Here is a 22,210-nt window from a genome sequence, read left to right as displayed (position 1 = left end):
GTTAAACAGAAAGACCTCAATGGATGACTGAAGAAACTCTTAAAATGGTTAAAGAGAGAAGGAAAGCAAAAGCAAAAGGAGATTATAACATGGTCAGAACCCTAAATGCAACAATACAGCGACTAGTACATAGGGACAAAGAGAACTCTTACAATAGTTACTGAATAGAAATAGAAGAGGACAACAAAAAGGGTAGAAGAAGAGCCCTGTTCCAAAAGATTAGAGAAATGAAAGGGAAATTTAAACCAAGAGTAGGAATGTTGAATAATCAACAGGGGAACACACTGACTGACCAAGATGAAACAAAAGGCAGATGGAAGCAATACACTGAAGAACTTTATAAAAGAGATGCCAGGATGACAGATTCATTCGCAGAGGAACTGTATGATGAAGAACCAGAAATTTTAGAATGTGAGGTGAAAGATGCTCTTAAAATACTTGGAAGAAACAAATCAGCAGGAATAGATGGCATACCAATAGAGTTGCTACAAGCTACTGAGACTGAATCTGTCCAAATGTTGACAAAAATCTGTCAAGAAATATGGAAAACTAAACTATGGCCCACAGACTGTAAGCGTTCCATACACATCCCAATTCCAAAGAAAGGGGATCCCAGGGAATGCAGTAATTATCAAACTATTGCCTTAATATCCCATGCAAGTAAAGTAATGCTCAAGATTCTACAACAAAGGCTCTTACCATATATGGACCAAGAAATGCCAAACGTCCAAGCTGGATTTAGAAAGGGAAGAGGCACCAGAGATCATATTGCAAACATACGTTGGATATTGGAATGGAGCAAGGAATTTCAGAAGAAAATCACCCTGTGCTTTATAGATTACAGCAAAGCCTTTGACTGTGTAGATCATGAAAAATTATGGAATGCTTTAAAAGAAATGGGAGTGTCACAGCATCTGATTGTCCTGATGCACAACCTATACTCTGGACAAGAGGCTACTGTAAGGACAGAATATGGAGAAACCGATTGGTTCCCCATTGGAAAGGGTGTGAGACAGAGGTGTATTTGTTTAATCTATTTGTTTAATCCTAGATGCAGAACATATCATACAGAAAGCAAGATTGGACCAAGATGAAGGAGGTGTGAAAATTGGAGGGAGAAATATCAATAATTTAAGATATGCAGACGATACCATACTACCAGCAGAAACCAGTAATGATTTGAAACCAATGCTGATGAAAGTTAAAGAGGAAAGCACAAAAGCAGGACTACAGCTGAATGTCAAAAAGACTAAAGTAATGACAACAGAAGCGTTATGTAACTTTACAGTTGACAATGAGGACATGGAACTTGTCAAGGATTATCAATACCTTGGCACAGTCATGAACCAAAACAGAGACAATAGTCAAGAAATCAGAAGAAGGCTAGGACTGGGGAGGGCAGCTTTGAGAGAACTAGAAAAGGTCCTCAAATGCAAACATGTATCACTGAACACTAAAGTCAGGATCATTCAGACCATGGTATTCCTGATCTCTATGTATGGATGTGAAAGTTGGACAGTGAAAAAAGGGGATAAGAGAAAAATCAACTCATTTGAAATGTGGTGTTGATTGAGAGCTTTGCACATACCATGGACTGTGAAAAAGACAAATACTTGGGTGTTAGAACAAATTAAACCAGAACTGTCACTAGAAGCTAAAATGATGAAACTGAGGTTGTCATACTTTGGAAACATAATGAGAAGACATGATTCACTAGAAAAGACAATAATACTGGGAAAAACAGCAGGGAGTAGAAAAAGAGGAAGGCCAAACAAGAGATAGATTGATTCCATAAAGGAAGCCACAGACCTGAATTTACAAGATCTGAACAGGGTGGTTCATGACAGATGCTCTTGGAGGTCACTGATTCATAGGGTCGCAATAAGTCATAATCAACTTGAAGGCACATAACAACAACATGGGTTAGATCCAATGTTAGTGATACTCAGAGTGGACCCATTTAGATTAATGGACATGACTAAGGTACATTCATATTAATGGGTCTACTCTGAATAGAATTGAACCAGTTGGGTCTAGGATATCTTAAGGACTGCCTGAGCCCTTGTATCCCAGCCCAATCACTGAGATCATCCCGTGTTATAGAGGCCCGACTGGCCTCAGCCATATGTTGGGCATTTAGTGCCGGTCCCATGCTATAGAAAGACACTCTTCCAGCAGAGATTTGGCAGGCATCCTCACTTTTGACTTTCAGGTGTTTCTTGAAGACTTTTTTTGTGCCAACAGGCCTATGCAGCTCTTTAAAATTGTGTTTTTTTAGTAGCCAATCATTTTAATGATTTTGTATTGTTTTAAAATATTTCTTATGTTGTTGTACACCACCCTAATGTTTTGCGAGAGGACAATATATAAATACTTTTAATGTAGTTGGATACAACTTTTTTTTGTGCCTGTGTTCACACAAAGGACTGTTAATGCTCTGTGGTAACATTATTGCCATTGTTAAAGAGTTTTTGGAGATATGGCATTTGTAGAAGAAAGACTTCACATTAAAATAGCTCTTTCTCAGAACCTTTTATTACCATTTACACCAGTGGCAGAAATGAACTCCCCCCGCACTTTTCAAATGTATTTCTTTAAAAGGTTTTCTATTAAAATATGCGTGGGAAGCAATGTCATATGATCTCAGTATAACTTAGGTAGCGTGGAATGGGATGTAACCATGGGGAGTGGTAATTATTTAGATCCCATAATGTAAGAATTAACCCATGGATTAAGATGCTGGGTGGAATTACAAATATTATCTGTTCCAGACATTGTGCTGTTGATTAACCTTATTTGTTTGTTTGTTTAAAGCCTTTTAATCTTGCTCTGTAGCCAACAGAGGCTCCTAGAATGGCTTACAGCTGTTAGGCTTACATATTAAAGACATGGCACAAAAGGAATTGGGAGGGGGGAGAAAACATCAGACACAAATTCTCATGGAGTCCTTGTAATGATCAGCTGGTACTGAAAGATTTCGAAGAGGAGGAGCTGCCAAAATTTGCATGTCTTGCAGTAGAGCTGATGGAGAGACCCTCCAGTCTCATCGTTCTTCCTCTCCTGTAGCCCGATGGAATGGCTGCTATAGATCATAGCTGAGGGAGGGTCATCTTCCTAGCTCTCTGAGTGCTGAATAAAGTGAAACTATCAACATCTTGAGATTTGGAAAAAGCATTTCTGTTGATACAAACTTAAATGTCATGGACCATCTGTGCCCAATCTAACAACTTCTAGATCTGTACTGCTGTCCAGCCAACCATTCCCCATATTCTAAGGGAGCCTTTCCACACAGAAGATCAGGAGCTAAGATAGATTTTTCAGAGTAGTCTCAGGTCTCCTCTACAGTTGGGTACCTGTCTGGGATCTTGAGGGGGTCTTAGACCCTTTACTTGTTTGGGAGCAGGATCACTAAGTCTCCAGCATCCTATGAGCCAATCAGCATGAAAAGGGAGTGTGTTAGCAACTGAGAAGAGTCTTCCAACATGCTTCCTTTGTCCAATCAGCAGGAAAGGAACCAATCAGAGTGAAAGGAGGTGAGTCAGACACTTAGAAGACTAAGTGAGCCTCAGGTCTCTGGTGTGTGAGCTGAGGTTTCATTTGTGCTTATAAATGGGAAAAAGAAGGCTGGGTTTCATTTTTCTTTACCACAGACTCCTCTGTTTTATGGAATTATTATTATTATTATTATTATTAATTATTCAGGAAAACTATGATGAGGATTGAGTTTACCTACAAGGTTAGAAATCTACTCTCCCTCCTTCCCTCCCATGCACGCATGCAAACGGGGAGAATTCAGAAAATGATGGGAGACCACACAAATCATTTTGTGAGAGATCAACCTCAAGCCACAACTTTTTAAAATGTGAAGTGGGCCTACCAAAGGTGGTGCAAGGAGCAGCTATGGGAAATGTGAGCTCAATCTCACTCTCTCCTAGCCAAGATAGCGACTGTCTAGATTGGTACAGGAAGCAAGCATGCCATCATACTCCCTTGTGATCCGTCAATGAAACACCGGGAGCAATGTGGTGAACTTTTGACTACTGAATCCTTATCCTATTGAAGTATGGTTTATAACTGCTGAGGAAACATTGCCTCGTGGTATAGGAAGGTGGGACTTGGAGGAAATGCAGCTTCTGGCCTGCACTTTCCTCCTCCCACCATTTTCTCTCAGTTACGGTTCCCAAACTGGTGTTTGCTGTAGCTGGAAAGAAAGGGGCTGGGTGGAAGAGGAAGGGGGAGAGCAGGGGAGAAGTGGTAGGTGGCGAAATGGTTCTCCCACTTTTCCCCTTCAGATGGCCACTGTTTAAAAGTTTGGTGGATACCCAGGTTTGCAGACCTGGATCTTCACTGGAAATCTAGTTTCTCTGTTGTGCTGGCATCTGTGATGTTCCTGTATGTGAATATAATGTATATATGGTAAGTGCAGGTTTATTATAGGAAATATGGTAAGTGGATTGAGTGAGAAGGGGGAATACATGGGCTGTAGAATGTTGGAGGATGATTCACTGTGTGTTTTGAATGGCTGAAGGTATAAAAGGGAGAATGACAGTTGAGTCTGGGTAGTTGAGGTGGTGGTGTTTTGGTGGATGTTGAGGGTGGTGGGTGTTGAAGGTTGTTGTAGAGAGATTGGATTAGGAGTTCTGAGGCAAATATTAAGTAAGAATATAAGAGTATCATATACGCTTGTCAACAAAATATTTAAGTAATCTTGTTATTCCTAGTGTAAACCAGAGCTTGGAAAAGTTACTTTTTTGAACTACAACTCCCATCAGCCCCAGCCAGCACATGCTGGCTGGGATGATGGGAGTTGTAGTTCAAAAAAGTAACTTTTCCAAGCTCTGGTGTAAACAATAAACATTTTATTGGTTTACTTAAAGCCTGATTCCTTAACAGGAATGGACAGACCAGGGGGGAAGTCAGGGTAACCAAGGCTGGAGAAGAAATTGTATCTAATGGTGGCAGCGGTAAAGGAGGAGATATTGTATCAGCATTCAGTACCACAGAACAACCCAGAGCCGTGAGCTTCATAGGCAAGAGGCTTCAGGGGGGTTGGGAATTACTGATACACACAGACACAAGGTATCATATAGCCAGGAAGAGACTAAGGCACAGTCTAGAGGCTGTATTGAGTACACAGAGTGTTGGGTAGTGTGGCCTAGCAGAGGGATCTTTTGAGATCTGTGCTAGAGCGGAGAGAGGTAAAAATAAACACGACAATCCTGACTGCTGGTAGCCACGAGTGAGAGCGTCACAGGTGGTGCCAGGGGAAGGACGTCACAGCATCATCCGAGGACAAGCAGTGCAATGCATTGCCCCACACAGTTGATTTGAAGGGAATTATGTAAGGAGCTTTCTTACAGTGAGTCTGCCCCAACACTTCATCTAGCACAGTACTGCCTACTCTGAGCAGCCATCACATCCATTATTATTGTTGTTGCTGCTGTTGTTATTACATTTATATTCAACTTTTCCTCCAAGGAGCTCAGGATGGTGTACATGGTTCTCCCTCTCCATGTTATATTCACAACAACCCTGTGAGTTAGGTTAGGATGAGAGACTGTGACTGGCCTAAGGTCACCCAGCAAGCTTCATTGCTGAGTTGAGATTTGAACCCTGGCCTCCCAGGTTCTAGTCCAAAATGATAACCACTACAACACACTGGCTCTCCGATCCCATGGACCTGGGCAGAAATTTCTGGTAGTCCTACTACCTGAGGTGATTTAACTGGCTGTGCAGTAAATTGAATATGGGACTTTACAGAGTATGTCCTCTGCCACTAGACAGCAGAAGAGTGTTCTGTTAACTGAGTATGCTGTCTGCCATTTTTGGTGAGGTGGGTAGTTGTGTGGTTGAGCTTGTTCAAAAGCAAAGGAACACGCAGCCCTGAACCAAATAATTAAAAGCAGAAAAGTCTCATCGTGGTGGGGGCGTGTTGCAGGAGAAGGATATGTATGAACACTAGCATGGTAGTATAGTACAGTGGAAATAATGAATTTCTCAAGAAGACAAACATGCATTTAGAAAAAGCTCCAGTCCTTTGAAATGTGGGTTATAAAACCACACAGTCATGGCAAGAAGGTGGTACAGGCACTAGCCAATAGGAGCCCATGATATTAGCACAAGCATATTCCATGCAGTGCTCCAAACAACAATGTACATCAACTGTGAGGGGTTAGGGATGGACATGATTGAGGAAAATGTGCTGTGTAAGAGGAAGTTTCATTATGCATTTGAAGGTCACCAGCTTGCTTTTAGTTAATGAAAAAGAGCTGTTTTATATAAAACTACTTTTTTAAAAAAGACAACTTTACAGGCAATCTGGTCTTGATTTTACTTATTTGTTATTTCTTTTAATGTGAATTTATAATTTCAATTTTGTGAACTGAAACTGTGCTTGTTGCTCTTCACTGGGAAGAGAGAGAGAGTCTGAGCAGTATAATAAAAGCCTGACAATCTATTCTTTAAGCAGAATAATAGCTGGAATTCTTCATGATTAGAAATACAGTATCAACATAATCGATTTAACAACATTACATTGTAGCTGAAAATAGACTGAAATCCCTAGCCAGGCATCTACCGTGCCTGAGCGAAACATCTTTCATATGGTTCTAAGATGAAATTACCCCTGAATGAATAGCATCTTCATTTATCTTCAAAACCTCCTCTGTGTTACCAGTGAGTGTACCCTTTTCACATTCTGCAGCAGGAATTACATTATACCATTATAGCAGCATTCCAGTGCAGTGTAAAACAGATTGTTTTGGAAAATGAACCTGGCTTTGCAATAAATTACATTTACAGGTACAAAGGAATTTGTTACTTTGTTTAAAATAGTCACAAATACAATTAAACTCTTAATTTATGTTAAACTACAAATGTGGCTATTATCATAACTGGATTAGGAATATAATCTGTCACTCCAAGAATGATACTGAACACTTTTCATTTATAATTGCAGACAGACTTTTCACTTTACAGGGTCTGCCACTGCTTGATAGGAAAACTGGAATATTTCATATATTTGTTCAGGCTTTTTTGTTTTCTGACATGCTCCCCGCCCCGATAAACTGGAGAATAATTCCTCAGTTGTCATTACAGCTTCTCTTTTGTTATTTTTATGAAGGAGAACAAGAGGAAAAAGGCAAATCCCTTTTGCTTCCATGTGCCACCATACTGGCATTTTCTGGAGCTATGTTTAAAATGTTATTCAGTGTGATGTTACTTGAATCTGTTTCAGCATATTTGTAATGTGTAGCTCCTAAAAGATCTTGGTGACTTTTTAAGGTAACATTACTCAAAGTGTCCATCTCACATGTTCCTTCAGGGGTACTTTCTCTCCTATCATTGCCTAATCCATATTTGAATGTTTGTGGAGATTCTTGTGTTCTGTTTCTGTACTGGAGTCTGTGGCCTAGGGCAAAAAAAGGTGTATTAGCTGAAGTACGTCACTACTACCTTTCTACTCATTTTCTGTCATGGCAAAAGAGTGCTTGACTTCTCTAGGCTTTGATCCACAAGGCAAGAGCAGGACTTTGCTTCAGATGCTGTTTGCAGAGCACCTGTTCAGCAGCTTTAAGAGGGAAGACGCACACCTCTCCCCCAGCCTCTGCTTTGTTTGGGGACAACCTGCTGGTGCTAGAAGAGGCCAAACAGATGTCCTGCAGTCCAGGGGGTCTCAATCCACAGTTTGAGATCCTAGCTTTCTAATCTATTCATAGAGCCAGGTTTTAGCCTTTAGTCAGCTCAGCTGGCTCATGCCAGGGGACACATATAGATGACAGCTTCCTATGCTCTAGGCTGAGCACTCTTAACCAAAAGTGGGGCAATACACCAGAACAACAAAATAGCATCTTTCTTTGTGTTTCATAAGTTTAAATACAAAGCTGGCTGCTGTTTAGTTTGTGGGTAGAGATGGATGAAAAATCACAATAGTTTGCAAATAGCTTTCAGCCTGGAATGATAGCTTAAAGCAACAGTGTTTGCGCTGGTTGTATTCTCATCATTTGAAAACTACAGGATTCATTGCTCTCTTCCAAATCAGAAAGTGTATGGTACAAAGAGAGGGGAAGTAATTATCATCAACAATGTATTTATATGCTGCTTCTCCAAATTATGCTCAAAGCAGCTGATAAAAACAATAAAAAATATCGATACATAGGTACAACCAAAACAATCATGTAAGTGTGTCATATGCATAATATTTAAATCTATATTAGCAAAGTAACAAATATTACAATTAAAAGTTTCCTAAACATATAAAAAGTACTCCTGTCAGAAATAAGAATAATCTCAGATATTTGCATTTAGCTAACAAACTTGTTCTCAAATTAATCCAAACCACTAAGGTATCAGCAATAAAAAATAAAATAAAATAAATGCATCAATGTTGAAGCATTACAATTTAAATAAGCTAAACAATTTAAATAAGCAAAACAGCAGGGTATCTTGGTAATACAAAAGTCATTGAGTATATAGACCAATGCATGTGTTTTGTGTGGTCATAATTCTGTTTGCTGTCTTTGACATCTAATGATTTGCTGCTGCAGCATCTGAAGTGGTAAAAAAGGAAATGTTGTGATGCAAAATGTAGGGATTGTATATTGACACACCCCATGGTACTATTTAGCTGCTTTAGCAACTAGCTTTTTTAAAAAAACAAAAAACTGCCTTATGGCTTAAAACTTGGACCATTTTTTAATATTTATTTTGCCTTCAGATAATAAGTGTAACCTTTTTATTTACTCTATTTTCAGGCCTATTTGCAAATGTGCAATCTGCCAGTCCATGTGATTTGTAGGGCAAATGCGGAATATATGTCCCCATCTGGTAAGTGTAACACTCATTTACATCACACCTGTGTTTGGAAACCATAGCAACAGTATCTCGTCTTGGAAACCAGTCAGAGTTGCTGCATTTGGGCTTGTCTCTTATTATACTACGTTTCCTTTTCTGTAAGAAATGGAAATAATAACACTTCAACATTTTTTTTAATTGCTTGCAGTAAAATTCAAGTAAAGGACAGTAGATTTAGAGCCAAGGCAGATAGTTCCATGTGTTTAAATAGGGAATGATTCAAATTCCAGTAAATGGGGGTGAGAGACTGATTTTAACATAGAAAGGGGCCCTTGGGTGAGAGGAGCTGCAACTCTCTCCTTTCTCATGTCCTGTCTTCTCCCAGCCCCTCTCCCCCAAGTACTGTTCTATTGGCAAGGGTCCCAATATCCAGATCTCCACTGGGATAAAAATGACTGGAGAGTGTGTCTATTGGGAGACAAGCCACCATTCTGCATTCCACCTCCACATTATTTATTTACAGAGCTTTTACATAAGAGTCACAGGGCGGTTTCTGACATAAAATCAACACTTTATACATAATAAAATAAAACAAAGGAAGTATAACTGAAGCTATGCTTAAATCCTTAAGCAATATATGGCAGCATCTCAGTATGGTTCAAGACCGTGGCAATCTAAATTAAATTCTTCCAAAGCCCTGAGAGAACAGGAATGTTTTCACCTGACAGTGAAATTCCAAACAAGTTTTAGCCACCTGTGCCTCCAGGGGAGACGGTTCCACAGCTGGGGTGCCACTTAGTTATTTATTCCTTTCACCTTCAAAACCAGCCCCCCTATCTCCCTACCCTTTTTGTTTAATATTTGATTTGTGGTACTTTCATGTGTTTATGCCCTTTTCTGTGGATTGTAGTAGTTTGTTTCACGCTACTCAAATGTTAGGTGATACTGTTTATTACCTAAGGGGCATATTCAGAAGGAGTTTTCCATATTGCTGAAGTCTTATTACACCACTAGGAGCACAGTAGTGGCCAGTCCCAGGCATCCATGCTTACATATATATGCACATCCTTTGCTCATTTCAGGAAACCATCTGTGCTGACTACAAAGCCTGAGTTGAGTCTCTCTGAGTTGGGTGGACTAGCAGTATTGCGGGAGTGGATTCATGGAAGCAGTGTGCCCAGTCTCCTAAATTTGTCATCTGGGTATGCCCCCTCTTTGGGGCCTGAAACCAGCAGGAGAGTTTCTGTTGCTTTCTGTGAAACTAGTCTGCCAATTAACTAATAAAGTTGTGGATCCTCCCCCCACCTTGTGTTTGGAGAAAAGAAATAACAAACCAAGATGAAATTCCATATTAATACATATATTCTCTCAGTTTTGTTAACTTTCGATTTGATAGCATTTCCTACAGCCTAGGAAAAAAGCTTTAAGTATCTGGGTGATCTGACATTTTGATGTAATGCCTAGTGTCAGACTGAGATCTGAGACACCAGAGTTCAAATCCCCATTCAGACATGAAGTTCACTGGGTGACCTTGCGTCACTCAGTGTCTCAGCCTAACCTACCTCATAGGGTTGTTGTGAGGATAAAATGCAGAAGGAAGAACCATATATACTGCATAATAAAATGTTTATTCAGAAGTTAGTTCCATCAGATTCAGTAGAACTTTACTCTATGATTAGTGTGCCTAGGAATTGTGACCCTAATCGTATAAGGTGGACTCCTTTTAAGGGATTCTGTTTCTGAGGGTTGTGTGGTTGGCTCTGTTTTCATTCTCTCAATCTGTTAAGAGCCTTCTGAGAGCCCTGAATTGCTGACTCCTGCTGCAGAAACACCAAAAGATCATTCTTTATATAGTAGCTTTGTGGAAGTAAAGTTTGGATCGATAAAACCATTGAGAGGTCTGTAAGCTCAAAAAGACCCTGCATCCCTTCAGTGTACGTTATTGTGCAGATACATTGATTCTTGTTACTATTACTTTGTGAGCCTGTGTAACCGGCAATGACCCTTAGTAAAGCTGTAAGAGTATTCAGTGGTTGTGTTTGCATGCCATACAAAATCATAGTTTCATATTGGTTTGTCAGTGTGTCTGTTGGGACTAAATGACAAACTACTGTTAAACAAAACCAGAAATGAAAAGCTTCCAAACTCCTCTGCCTGGGATGGATGGGTGGGGAGAACACAAGCCCAAGACTTGCTTAGACTTGTTCATATCATCCTAAAGCAAGGGTAGGGGACCTATGGCCCTCTAGATGATTCTGAACGCTAACTCCCATCAGCCCCAGCCAGCATGGCTAGTGGTTAGGGATGCTGGGAGTTGTAGTCTTGGCTACCCCTGGTTTAGTGAGATCTGCAACATGGCTAGTATTCCTTTAAATTAAACTTGGTTATAGATAACAAAATATAACAATAAAATTGTTTCTATATTGAGTTCAGTCAGTTTTGAAATCACATTCAAAAGAAAGCAGTGACAACTAGCTGACAGAATAAAAGGATAAAATCAGTTTTATGCAGGTTTATGGGACAAAAATGAAATAAACAGAGTTGTGGTTTATTGGCTGTCAAACAAAATTATGTATTATAACTTAAGATATTTTAGGGTGTGCTATAGCAAAAGTCTTCCACGCTTTTGGCATGTCATTTTGGCATACGGTCAGAAGTAAGTATGGGAAGCTTTTGCAGGGAAATGAAAGTGTGATGTGACACAGAATATCCAGCACCAGTAGTGCTATTATTCCTTGTGCCTGTGGACAGAGGCGCTTGTATGTAGTCCAGAATTCCCTGCTTGTCAGGTATGCAAAGAGCCAGAGTCGGCTGTGCAGATGACAGGTTTTGATATCACTGAATGAGTGCACTGGAGAAAATCTTCTCTCAGAAGGAACCAAGCAATTGAGATATGCCGTAACTCTGATCCACAAGTTGTTTTGCTTCCAGGTATTTGTATTTCATGGGGTTTAATATTTTGGATGGGATCAATTACCACTGGCCTGAGAACACTCAACAGAGTATAATTTTCATACCAGCTCTGAAGGCAGATACTTGGGCACTATTGTTTTTAACATTATATTTGTTGAAATCTCACTAATTTCAATGGAAAAACTAACATCTCAAATGTAGTTAATGGGTCAAAATGATAGTCTGATTAGGTGTTGAGTGTTAAAACTATATTTTTTCTTTCAATCACAGGGAAAGTGCCCTTTATTCATGTAGGAAATCAAGTTGTTTCTGAACTTGGCCCCATTGTCCAGTTTGTTAAAGCCAAGGTAAGGTGCATATGGTAAACCATATACTAAACCAGTTTGCTCAGCAAATACCTGTTTATCAGTTGTACTAATTAAGTTTGTGTTTATAAAATTTTCTTGGATACTTAGTAAATCAGAGCTGCGGAAACAGGATAGCATTGTTTATTTTGCATGGTAAGGGTTCTTCTAATGGTTCATAACAAAAATAATTTATTAATAAGCTTTAGGAAAGGATTCTGTTTAGCAAGGGGGGAGAGGAAGGAGTCTCACATCTGCAGATGGATATTTTTGAAGCTCTTCATTTAGAATGAACTCTTATGGGCAAGATTTTACTTCTCTTTCATCTCCCTTCCTCTTTTCTCATCAGCTGAATAAGTCCAGTGCTGTATCACATATCTGTATGCTGTACAGTAGGGCCCCGCTTATACGGCAGGTTAGGGACCAGGCCCCCGCCGTAAAACGGAAATCGCCATAAAGCGGAACCCATAGACTATAATGGGGCCATCGCTCGAAAATGTTGTAAAATGCCGCAAAATCGGCTTTAAAAAGGGGAATTTCCCGCCGCCGCATTAGCGGAATGCCGGAATGCGAAGCGCCGGTAAGTAGGGCCCTACTGTATCACATGTCGCTCTGAAGCCCCTCCCCCCCTTTTGCAAGGAATTCAGCAGGTAGCTTGGTGCAATAGGAAGATGAGGCCTTTGAAGTTCCAGTAGCCTTTTGGATCCTGCCCTGTTTCTAAAAGATTGCTACATGCAGGTTCCTGCCATTTTGGCCAGCCTGGTAGTTGCACTTATCACTTGGCTTCCACAAACTAGTGCTTATGGAACAGAGTTTCACTTTGTTTAAATCTTAAAATTCCAGGTAATCAATTTTCATGTTGACTCTGGCTTCTTTCTTTAGCCCTGTAAATCGATGCCTGTGCATTGTATTTTTATAAGGTATCTGCATCATCATAATTTACTTTTGTTTATTTACAACGATGTCATGGTATTTAGAAAGGCTACTCAGCGTAAAAGCAAAAGCAAAACAGATCTATAGTTCAAAATACTGTATAGTGGTGAGCCTTGTTTCTTGCTGAAAAAGATTATGTTCAAAGGGTGAGATCCAACGTTGCACCAGCAGATGACAGGACTTTACCTTCTTCCCCTTCCTCTTGCAGCCCCCCCAGTCTGCTCTGGAGGGTCCCCCAACCCTCTGGATTAAATTTGGAAGATGCATGCAGTCTTTAGGGGGTAGGAGAGGAAAGCTAAGCCCCATTTGTGCAAGTGGGACACCATATTTGGATACCACCATGTTTTTTAAAGATAAACTATATTGTTGAGTTGTATATATAATATGAATATTTCAGTGTTTTTTTAAAAAAATTCTCTGTGAAACTTTAATTGTCTTTGTGGTCTGCAAAGCTGCTTTTAATGTGTGATATTGTGATGTAGTGAGCTTTTTGAATAAGCCAATTCCCTGGACCAGTGGGATTTGGAAGGGACCCAAACTGATAATTTTTGCTATCCTTTCTCTTCTCACCCCCCCCTCTTTTTTTCTCCCCTGCCTTAGGGCCATTCACTTAGCGATGGGTTGGATGAAGTCCAAAAAGCTGAGATGAAAGCCTACATGGAATTAGTCAATAATATGCTTCTGACAGCAGAGGTATGGCAAAATGCTAGTAATTTGTCAGTCTTGTGAAATGAATGTTATTGGGGGATGGGGAGAGTAGAATGCTGCTTTCTTTGTGATACTGCAAGCTAGCCTCACCTACTTTATTTTTTATTAAAACACAAGGGTGGGCTTATGGTTCCAATAAGGCTCAAAAAGCATCACACTACTAATTTACATATTGCAATATCAGTTCAGTTTTTCTGTCAAATGGGATTTTGTGCCTGTTCCATGACAGAACTGGCAAACACCTTTTGCTGTTCTAAATATGATTATTAATGGCTTGTTTGGTAGGGATGGAAGACAAAGCTGCAAGGAATAGCTGTCTGTGTAACCTTATATGTTATGAAATGTTAGTATTCCTTGGTTTCTAGCTGCATCTTCAGTGGTGTGATGATGCTACAGTCCAGGAGGTGAGTGATTCTGCAACATTTATCTTAATTAAATTTTAATGAGAAAACACTTTTGCTCACAATTGCAAGTCCCTACTCATAAATGAAACATAGAGGTTTATACCACTAATGATACCATTTATTTATTTATTTATTTATTTTTGCTTTAATTTTGCTTGCATATACATTTGGGGGGAGCTTTATGTCACTATTGGATATACTGGTTTCAACATAGAAATGTTTTTAATATAATTTTAAAGCCTTTTTTTAGCTGCAACTTATGAATAATTGCATAGAATAGAGTACAAAAGCAGTACCATGGCAATAAAAACCATAGCACCCCATAGCAGCAGTATGTTTTTTTTCCTTTAAAGATTACTCACCCAAGATATGGATCTCCTTATCCTTGGCCTCTGAATCATATTTTGGCCTATCAGAAGCAATGGGAAATCCAACGTAAAATGAAAGCTATTGGGTGGGGCAGCAAGTCCCTTGACCAGGTTAGTGATTAATGCCTCAAACCTTAATTGTTCATGTAGTAATGAAATCTTAAAAAACATGGGTTCAGAGAAGTGTATTATCTCACACACACACACACACACACACACACACAGAGGGCTTTGCTCCTAAATGCTTCATGTTAGAACCCCTGCCACCCCACACATTCCAGGCACCCCACCCTCAGCACCCCACTCCCCCCAGGCACCGCTGCCAAAGCCTCTTGCAATACCCAGTGCCTGCAGGCATTGGCCAGCATGCCCCCGCTTGTGCTCCAGGCCTGCTTGCCTTGCTTGCTTCTGCACCACTGCAGGGCCCCTGCACCGCCACCCCCCTTGAGAAACACCACCACCTCCACACCTAGGCAGCTTACCAGCCTCCTGCCCGGGCACCAAGGCTGCCACCGCCAGCTAAGTTGCTGTCCTTCTCCCCCTAACCTGCCATAAAAGGTTTGTAAGTTTGTATATTTAATTTAAATACACAAAATCTGTTTGCTGCCCAGTTGATCAATCTGTAATCAGGCAAGCATTACAGCCTCACTGTATCACTGTCTTGAGTTCCTCAGCTAGTGATTTTAGTTTACGGGCAGTTTGAAGGGTGTAGCTGAGGAATGTTTTTTAACACAGAATCCTGCAAAGAAAATAGCATGGCCCTGGGATTCCCATTGTGACCTTGGAGTCATCATAGGGTGAAAAATTGGGCATGGGGTGTTCCAGCTGAATATCGCCCATTTCCCCAGTTTTAGTAGATAATGAAATGCTATTATTGTTGTTGTTATTCAGTCAATCAATCGATTGATCAATTAAAACTTCTGTCCCGCACTTCCTCCCAGAAGGAGCCCACAGCAGCAAATTAAGGACAAAACACTAAAAACATCTTAAAAAATTTCAAAAACAAAACATCTTAAACATTTTAAAAATAAAATATCTTAAAAAATATCTTTTTAAAACGTCTTTTAAACAACTGTAAAAAGTAATTCCACACAGACTGGGATAAGGTCTGTATTTAAAAGACTTGTTGAAAGAGGAATGTCTTCAATAGGCACAGAAAAGATAACAGAGATGGCACCTGTCTTACATTTAAGGGGAGGGAATCCCAAAGGGTAGGTGCCCCAACACTAAAGGCCTGCTAGTATATAAAGAGGTAGTATAGCTTTTTAGTACATGCAAGAGGGATGTTTTTTTCTTTCTAGTAGCAGAAAGAGGGTCCTCTAACCTTTGGAGACAGGAGATTGGGTGGTGGTGGTGGTATGGAGGTCTGGTACCAGAAAGGGGGACCTGAAAAGTATTACCATCTACTCTCTGTTTATATTTGCTCTTTTAGGTGCTAGAAGATGTAGATCAGTGTTGCCAAGCCCTTTCTCAAAGGCTTGGGACACAACAGTATTTCTTCAATAAGAAGTAAGTCACTTTTATGTTTAAATTAAGGAATTGTTAGTCATTGGTGGTTGTGGAGTGCTAAGCAGTTCAGGAAGGTGCAAAAACAAAAAACAACCACCCTCCTTTCCCAAATGAATGGGGAGAGGTCTCTTTTGCCACATCCTTTCCATCTTTACCCCACAACCTTTTATCCAGTCCACAATCAAGGGCAAGTCAGGCCTTATGCTTTGTTAGCATGACTGGGACTGTGGCTAGGTTGGGATGCTGGGGAAAAGACTCTCTCACTTACCCACCCCATATCTCAGGGGTAGCCAGTCCCCGCCAAAAATTGTTTGACTACAACTCCCATCATCCGTGATGATTGGCCATGCTATCTGGTGCGGATGGGAGTTGGTAGTCCAATAGCATCTGGAGGGCACCACATTGGCTATCCCTGCTATAGCTGATCAACCAAACACTGGCAGAATTGACTCCAGACAACCCCAGAGAGCCACAAAAGGAGGCATTGTGATATTTAGTGTGATCGAGAGATAAAGTGCCCTGTTACCTTTTTAGATTTATGGTGCCAAGAATTCCACCTATATTTGTTTCTAGAATTTGTTCTAGACTTGGATTCTAAAAACCTATTTATGTATCCAAATTCATAATCCACTCTATTCCAAAGGCTCAGGGTAGCCAACAGCAATGTACACCGCGGTCCTCATCCCCCAGTGCTGATGTCTGCGGGTGGGGGGCTAGTCACTGTGTGGTTTCCTCTCTGCCAGCCTCTGTCACTGGAGTAGTGCAGTGTCAGTTGAGGAGAAGCACTCTCACAGCGGACAATAGTCAAAAGAAGACTCCGAAACATAGTGTTTTTGGGGTGGGGCACCAACTGCTTTGGATCCAGTGGATCCAAAGCCCCGAAAGGGCTTGATCCTTGGGCCCCTCAGCAATGCCTGTCTGGAGCTGGCATAGTGAAAAATTGGGGGGGGGATTCTTCCCCCAGTTTCCTCTGTTTGGCTCATGCTGGCTTGAGATGTGACTATCGATCTGCCAACTGCTCTGCTACTTCCTGGCTGGGTTTGGGATTGCTCTGCCCATTAGTTGGTAGATTAGCAGTTCCGTTTTTGCTTTTGTGAATGATAGCTCTGCATATGAATATGCAAAAGCGATGCCAATACTAGGAAGTCTAAGTTACATTGATTGTAAAAATAGGGGTGGGTGTGGGTTGGGGGGTGTCCTGAAAAGGAAGTGCTGCCACCATGTAGTTTTGTTATTTCCCACACTGAGGAACTATTTGATGAATAAGTCCTGAACAGAGAGTGGAAAAGGATCTAACTTTATTTTTGGGATATTTATGCTCCTTTGAGTCCCAAATACCAATCCCCACCCACAATCCCTTTGATTAATTTCGCCTCTGAATGTCATTCACATCCTCCAAAACAAGAGAAATTCCTGGGTTCCCTCCATGCCTACACTGAGCTTTATTTTGAATGCAGCCCAATTCTCTACCTCTAGTTTAGAGGGGAACAACTCAGAGAGCAAAAAGGTGCAAAATTTAAAACTGGCAGCAGCTGTGTAATCATCAGCGACCTAGTGTGCCAGCCTAGCCTAGTTTGCCTCTACTCTACTACCTCTCCTAAGTTTCAGATCCTTAAACAAAAGAAAACCGCAAGCCACCATCTTAGGAACAACAGCGTAGGGTGCTGTCTTTTACCAAGTATAGCTCAGTAATGTTGACACTGACAGACAGTGGCTCCCTAGGGTTTCTGGCAGGGGACATTTCCAGCCCTACATGGAGACACCAAGGATTGAACCTAGGACCTTTTGAAATGAAAAGTGTATGTGCTCCCACGGAACTATGACTCTTCCCCAGGTTTTTTGTTCCTGAGGACAAAAAAGAACAAAAACAAGAACCAATGATTTCTGCTAGACTTGTCTCCTTAAAACGCCATTTCATCATACTGTGTGGTCTATATATGGAGCTGCTACTGATGCTTAGTGTGATATGCAATGGTTGATTAGTCTCTTTTCAAAATATTACTTTTCCTTTATTCCTAGGCCAACTGAATTAGATGCTTTGGTATTTGGGCATCTGTTCACAATCCTTACTACCCAGCTGATCAGTGATGAATTATCTGAGAAAGTAAAAGGCTACAGTAACCTCATTGCATTTTGCAGAAGAATAGAGCAGCACTACTTTGAGGGCCTTGATAAAGACAGCCCAGCAAGTGTTCCATCCCCAACGTTAAGACGAGCATTGATGAGCTGAATGGTTTATGGTTCTAGAAAATTGGGAAATCTGGGGATTGATTTTTGTGTTGCTTAAAACAGTAGAATTGAGTTTAAAAACTGGATTCACCACACACTTTCTGTTTGAAAACTGCCAAACTATTCTAGCCCAAGAGAATGTCCTTGTGACAAATTCTACAAACACATTGTCTTTAAGATGAAATGACTGGAATTGGCTTCATTATAATATTAGCCTGCATGCTGTTTTAATACTACTCTAAAGTGTCCTTGAAACAATACTGTATCAGAATTCAACAACAATAAAATTTATGACAAGTCTGCAAATACTTTTCTGTAATCTTTCTAAAAGCCTTTATTTATTTACTAATTTATTATTTGATTTATATCCTGCCCTTCCTCCCAGCAGGAGCCCAGTTCTCTAGGGTCCTCAGGTTCTTACAACAATTTGTACTGTATTCTGTAGAATTAATAAATTGAATACATGATTAAAGCTAGAACTGAAGAAAATATTCTGGTATCTACATCTAACCAATCATCATATTGGTGATCAAGAAGGTATTTTCTTACAGGTTATATTAAAGAAACACCCTGGATGGCATTCAGTGCTAAGCCTCCTCAGAGTGGGAAGTTAATAGACATGGCTGATTTAGGTTCATTAATTTCAGTGGGCCTACTCGTGAGTAGGAGTTAATTGACTACAACCCCCTAGTTTGTTTTTTCTTTCACATGGCTTGGAGCACCATGAAAGTCTGTTCTGCCTTAAATTTTCTATGTTCCTATAAATAAATACCCAATGTAAATAAGAGTTTGCTAACCTTTTTCTAAAGCTTATTAATTACATCCTGGTATTGGCTGGCTGGGAATCCAGAGTCTGTGAGTTCAAATCCCCGCTCATGTCTCCTGGGTGTCAAGGGCCAGCTAAACTTTACCCCCACAGTGAGTGGCTCAGGGGTTACGTGCCCTGCCACTTGTGCAGCCATGGCAAGCTGCATAATCCCAAGGAGCCCAGTTGCCCCCCAGCTGGCAATTGCGGACAAGGAAAGGGCTGGCTTGTGCAGCTGTGGCAAGCTGAGCAGGCCCTAGCTAGCTAGGGAGGATTAGCCTCAGAGGGAGGCAATGGTAAACCCCCTCTGAATACCGCTTACCATGAAACCCTTTTCATAGGGTCGTCATAAGTCAGGATCGACTTGAAGGCAGTCCATTTCCATTTCCATTGGCTTATAATTTAGGCTTTGCCCTGCCTAAGGATTGTTTAGATTAAAAAACAACTTATGAAAAATGTAATCAAGATAGAACCATCAAGTCCCATTGAGAACACTCCGTTCCTTACCTCATTTTTGCCCTTCTCAATTTGATAAACCCAGCCACCTCAGCTTTGTCATTTGGAAGCAAAGGAGCTTTCAGTGTTTATTGAAAAGTGATCAGGCTTGGAGTCATTTTCCTATGGAGACTCCAAGCCTCCAATTATTTTAGTATGGAGCAGCTACTGTATGTGCTTGTTTGTGCTTCCCATTTACAGTTTTGGTTTTATTCTCTAATGTAGTGGCTCTTTTTTGTTTTGTGTTTTTTTCTTATGATGGTGGTGTTCAAATACGTTTCTTGTTTGAATCATCAGTAATTTCTTGGATACCAATTTGCAGTAGAAAATGACTGCAAGTCTTGTTCAGCAGCATCCCATCAACCTTTTAACTTCTCCTTAAAGTCTGACACTATGCATTAACTCAGTTTGAAAGTGTCTTTCAGATTATAAGTCCCAGCTATCTAGAAATGATTTAGCAAGAGAATACTGATCTATTATAAGCAAATAAAGCATGCATAAATCTATTTGAGCCACTCAGACTGCACTTAAGGATATGGAGATGAGTGAATTATGTTGCAAACTCAATAACTGAAGTAAGATGAGCTGCAGGGCTATAGGACTATTGCAGATAAATATTTTTTGTAAACTTAGCATTCCTCTTCTTCACCCCCCATATCAGCCCCTTTTCCATTGCATAATTGAGTTATCAGAACACTCCATTTGAATTAGGTTTAAGAATCTGGAATACTTGTTCAAATGATAGGACTAAGTACTTTCTGCACTCTTTTAATTCAGAGGAAGTGGCATTCTAAGAACTAATACAATTATGTTGTCTTGAGTGTATGTTTTGTTTAAAAAGGTTAGGGTTTCTAAGATTTGAAAATTAATTTTGAAACATAACCAAACTGCCATTTCACAGAGTCTGGAAGCTCATTTGAATTGTAATGTGATCTTACAGCAGCAATGGAAACTATGTACACTTCATACCACTGATAGTTAGAACTGTAATCTTTAATCAGTGTAATTAATCCAGTAAAGGTTTAGGCTGCAGTTTAGACTGGCAACTGATTAATCAGGTTCTTACTTGCACTGCAGGAAAGGTTTTTTCCCTCTGCTACCCCCCTCCCCAGCACTTGCAAATTACTGTGCTTTCTTTTCTCACCCCCAGCTTTTCATTTTCCCATGGAGCTTCCAAGCCTCCAATTCCTTCAGTATTCACACGTGTGAAGAGTAGGGAACAGGTGTGCATGGATACCACCCCACATTGCTTTGCTAGCAGGGTTTTGTGATTTCTACAAAGCCAAGCATTCCCCTGACTAGAGAACAATGCTTGTGTTCCTTCTGGGTTGCCTTGGCAGTTTAAATTGTGCTTAGCAGCTAGTAAGGGGTATAGGCAGGCTATAGGACAGGGGAATGGTGTTTCTGCACAATAACTCCCATTATTGCTGATCATTGACTATCATTAGTGGTTGATGGGGGGGAGTAGCACTTGACTAACCTCTCATAACCGGTGTTGCTGTGACTTATTGGAAAGGATGAGGTCAGTGTGGCACAAACGCACCAGTGGAGCCAATCAGGTGCTCCCACTGGTGTGTTTCCACCATGCTGATCTACTTCCCTTCCCCTCCCACTAAACTTGTAGCAGTGACGAGAGATCAGGTACGCATACCCTCCATGACGACTTACTGTTGACCATGCTGGTTGGGGCTGATGGGTGTTATAGTCCAACAACATCTGGAGGGCACCACATTGGCTACCCCTACCTAGTCACAGTGCTTTTAGAAATTATAGTAGCCCACAAGAAAGGATTGCTAACATTTCATGCAGCTTCTCTTCCGCTCCTCAGAACTCAGGAAAGCTTTGGGGACCGGGAAGAGTCTACAGGAAGCTAGAGGGACCAGGAAGAGGGTGAGAGATGCCAAAAATATCAGTATTCAATTTTATATCCCATTTCATCCCAAAGACATTGAGTGCTTTATAAAAATTCTTTCATTAAAAAGAGAAAAATGCAAACACGTAGAGTTCAACTGATTAAAATGTATATGATCAACCTTTTTTTTTACTGGTTGACAGTTCTAGTATAACACATAATAATGAACACTTTAAGATATTTTGCATACCAAGGAAAATCTAGTAGTCACAAATATGTTTGGTCTGAGAAAAAAGAAGTTTGGTTGAGGGCAAAAAGCTAGTCACAACAAGGAGTTCCATTTTCTTCTTCCCTTTCATTTCATAAGTAATGAAAAGTTACTTTAGAGGAGGAGTTCCCAAACTTTTTTCCTCCACAGGCCGCTTGAAAATTACTGATGGTCTCGGTGAATTGCTTGATGGTTTTTCTGCCTGTTGTAGCACTTGCACTGTCCTGTGCTAGGTGCTGTGTGTGATTTTTAATTGTATTTTTATTGCTTCTTTTATTTCTTTTATTGTATTACAATTTGCATTCCGTAGAATTCAAATACAGTAAAGTACAATATAATAAATAAAAGAAGCAATAAAATACAATGAAAAAACAGTATGAATATTTATTGTGAATATACTGCGGACCACTTGAATGAAGCTTCCAGACCCCAGGTAGTCCATAGACTACGGTTTGAGAACCTCTGCCTTAGAAGACACAAATTGGGAGTGGAAGAGCAGTGGAGAAGGCCTGATTAACGTTTTCTCTCCTGCAGTTTGTCTGCTAAAAAAAAAGTTCTTCGCAGCAGGGGATTATGGGCCATCATTATC

General features: G+C 40.4%; 1 protein-coding gene across 3 annotated transcripts in view; it reads left to right on the top strand.

The window, feature by feature from the left end:
* Positions 1-18,507, top strand: part of LOC133376376 (metaxin-2) — a 113,149-nt gene extending 94,642 nt beyond the window's left edge. For all 3 annotated transcript variants that reach the window (XM_061608393.1, XM_061608394.1, XM_061608395.1), the window contains 7 exons: positions 8,754-8,826; positions 11,977-12,053; positions 13,584-13,676; positions 14,057-14,095; positions 14,449-14,574; positions 15,896-15,972; positions 17,992-18,507. In XM_061608393.1, the coding sequence (XP_061464377.1) occupies positions 8,754-8,826; positions 11,977-12,053; positions 13,584-13,676; positions 14,057-14,095; positions 14,449-14,574; positions 15,896-15,972; positions 17,992-18,202 (696 nt within the window). In that variant the 3' untranslated portion in view covers positions 18,203-18,507. The remainder of the gene's footprint in view (positions 1-8,753; positions 8,827-11,976; positions 12,054-13,583; positions 13,677-14,056; positions 14,096-14,448; positions 14,575-15,895; positions 15,973-17,991) is intronic.
* The last annotated feature ends 3,703 nt before the right edge of the window (positions 18,508-22,210 follow it).

Source organism: Rhineura floridana, chromosome 2, assembly GCF_030035675.1.
Source record: "Rhineura floridana isolate rRhiFlo1 chromosome 2, rRhiFlo1.hap2, whole genome shotgun sequence".
Taxonomy (NCBI): Eukaryota; Metazoa; Chordata; class Lepidosauria; order Squamata; family Rhineuridae; genus Rhineura; species Rhineura floridana.
This window is presented reverse-complemented; position numbering and strand designations above follow the sequence as displayed.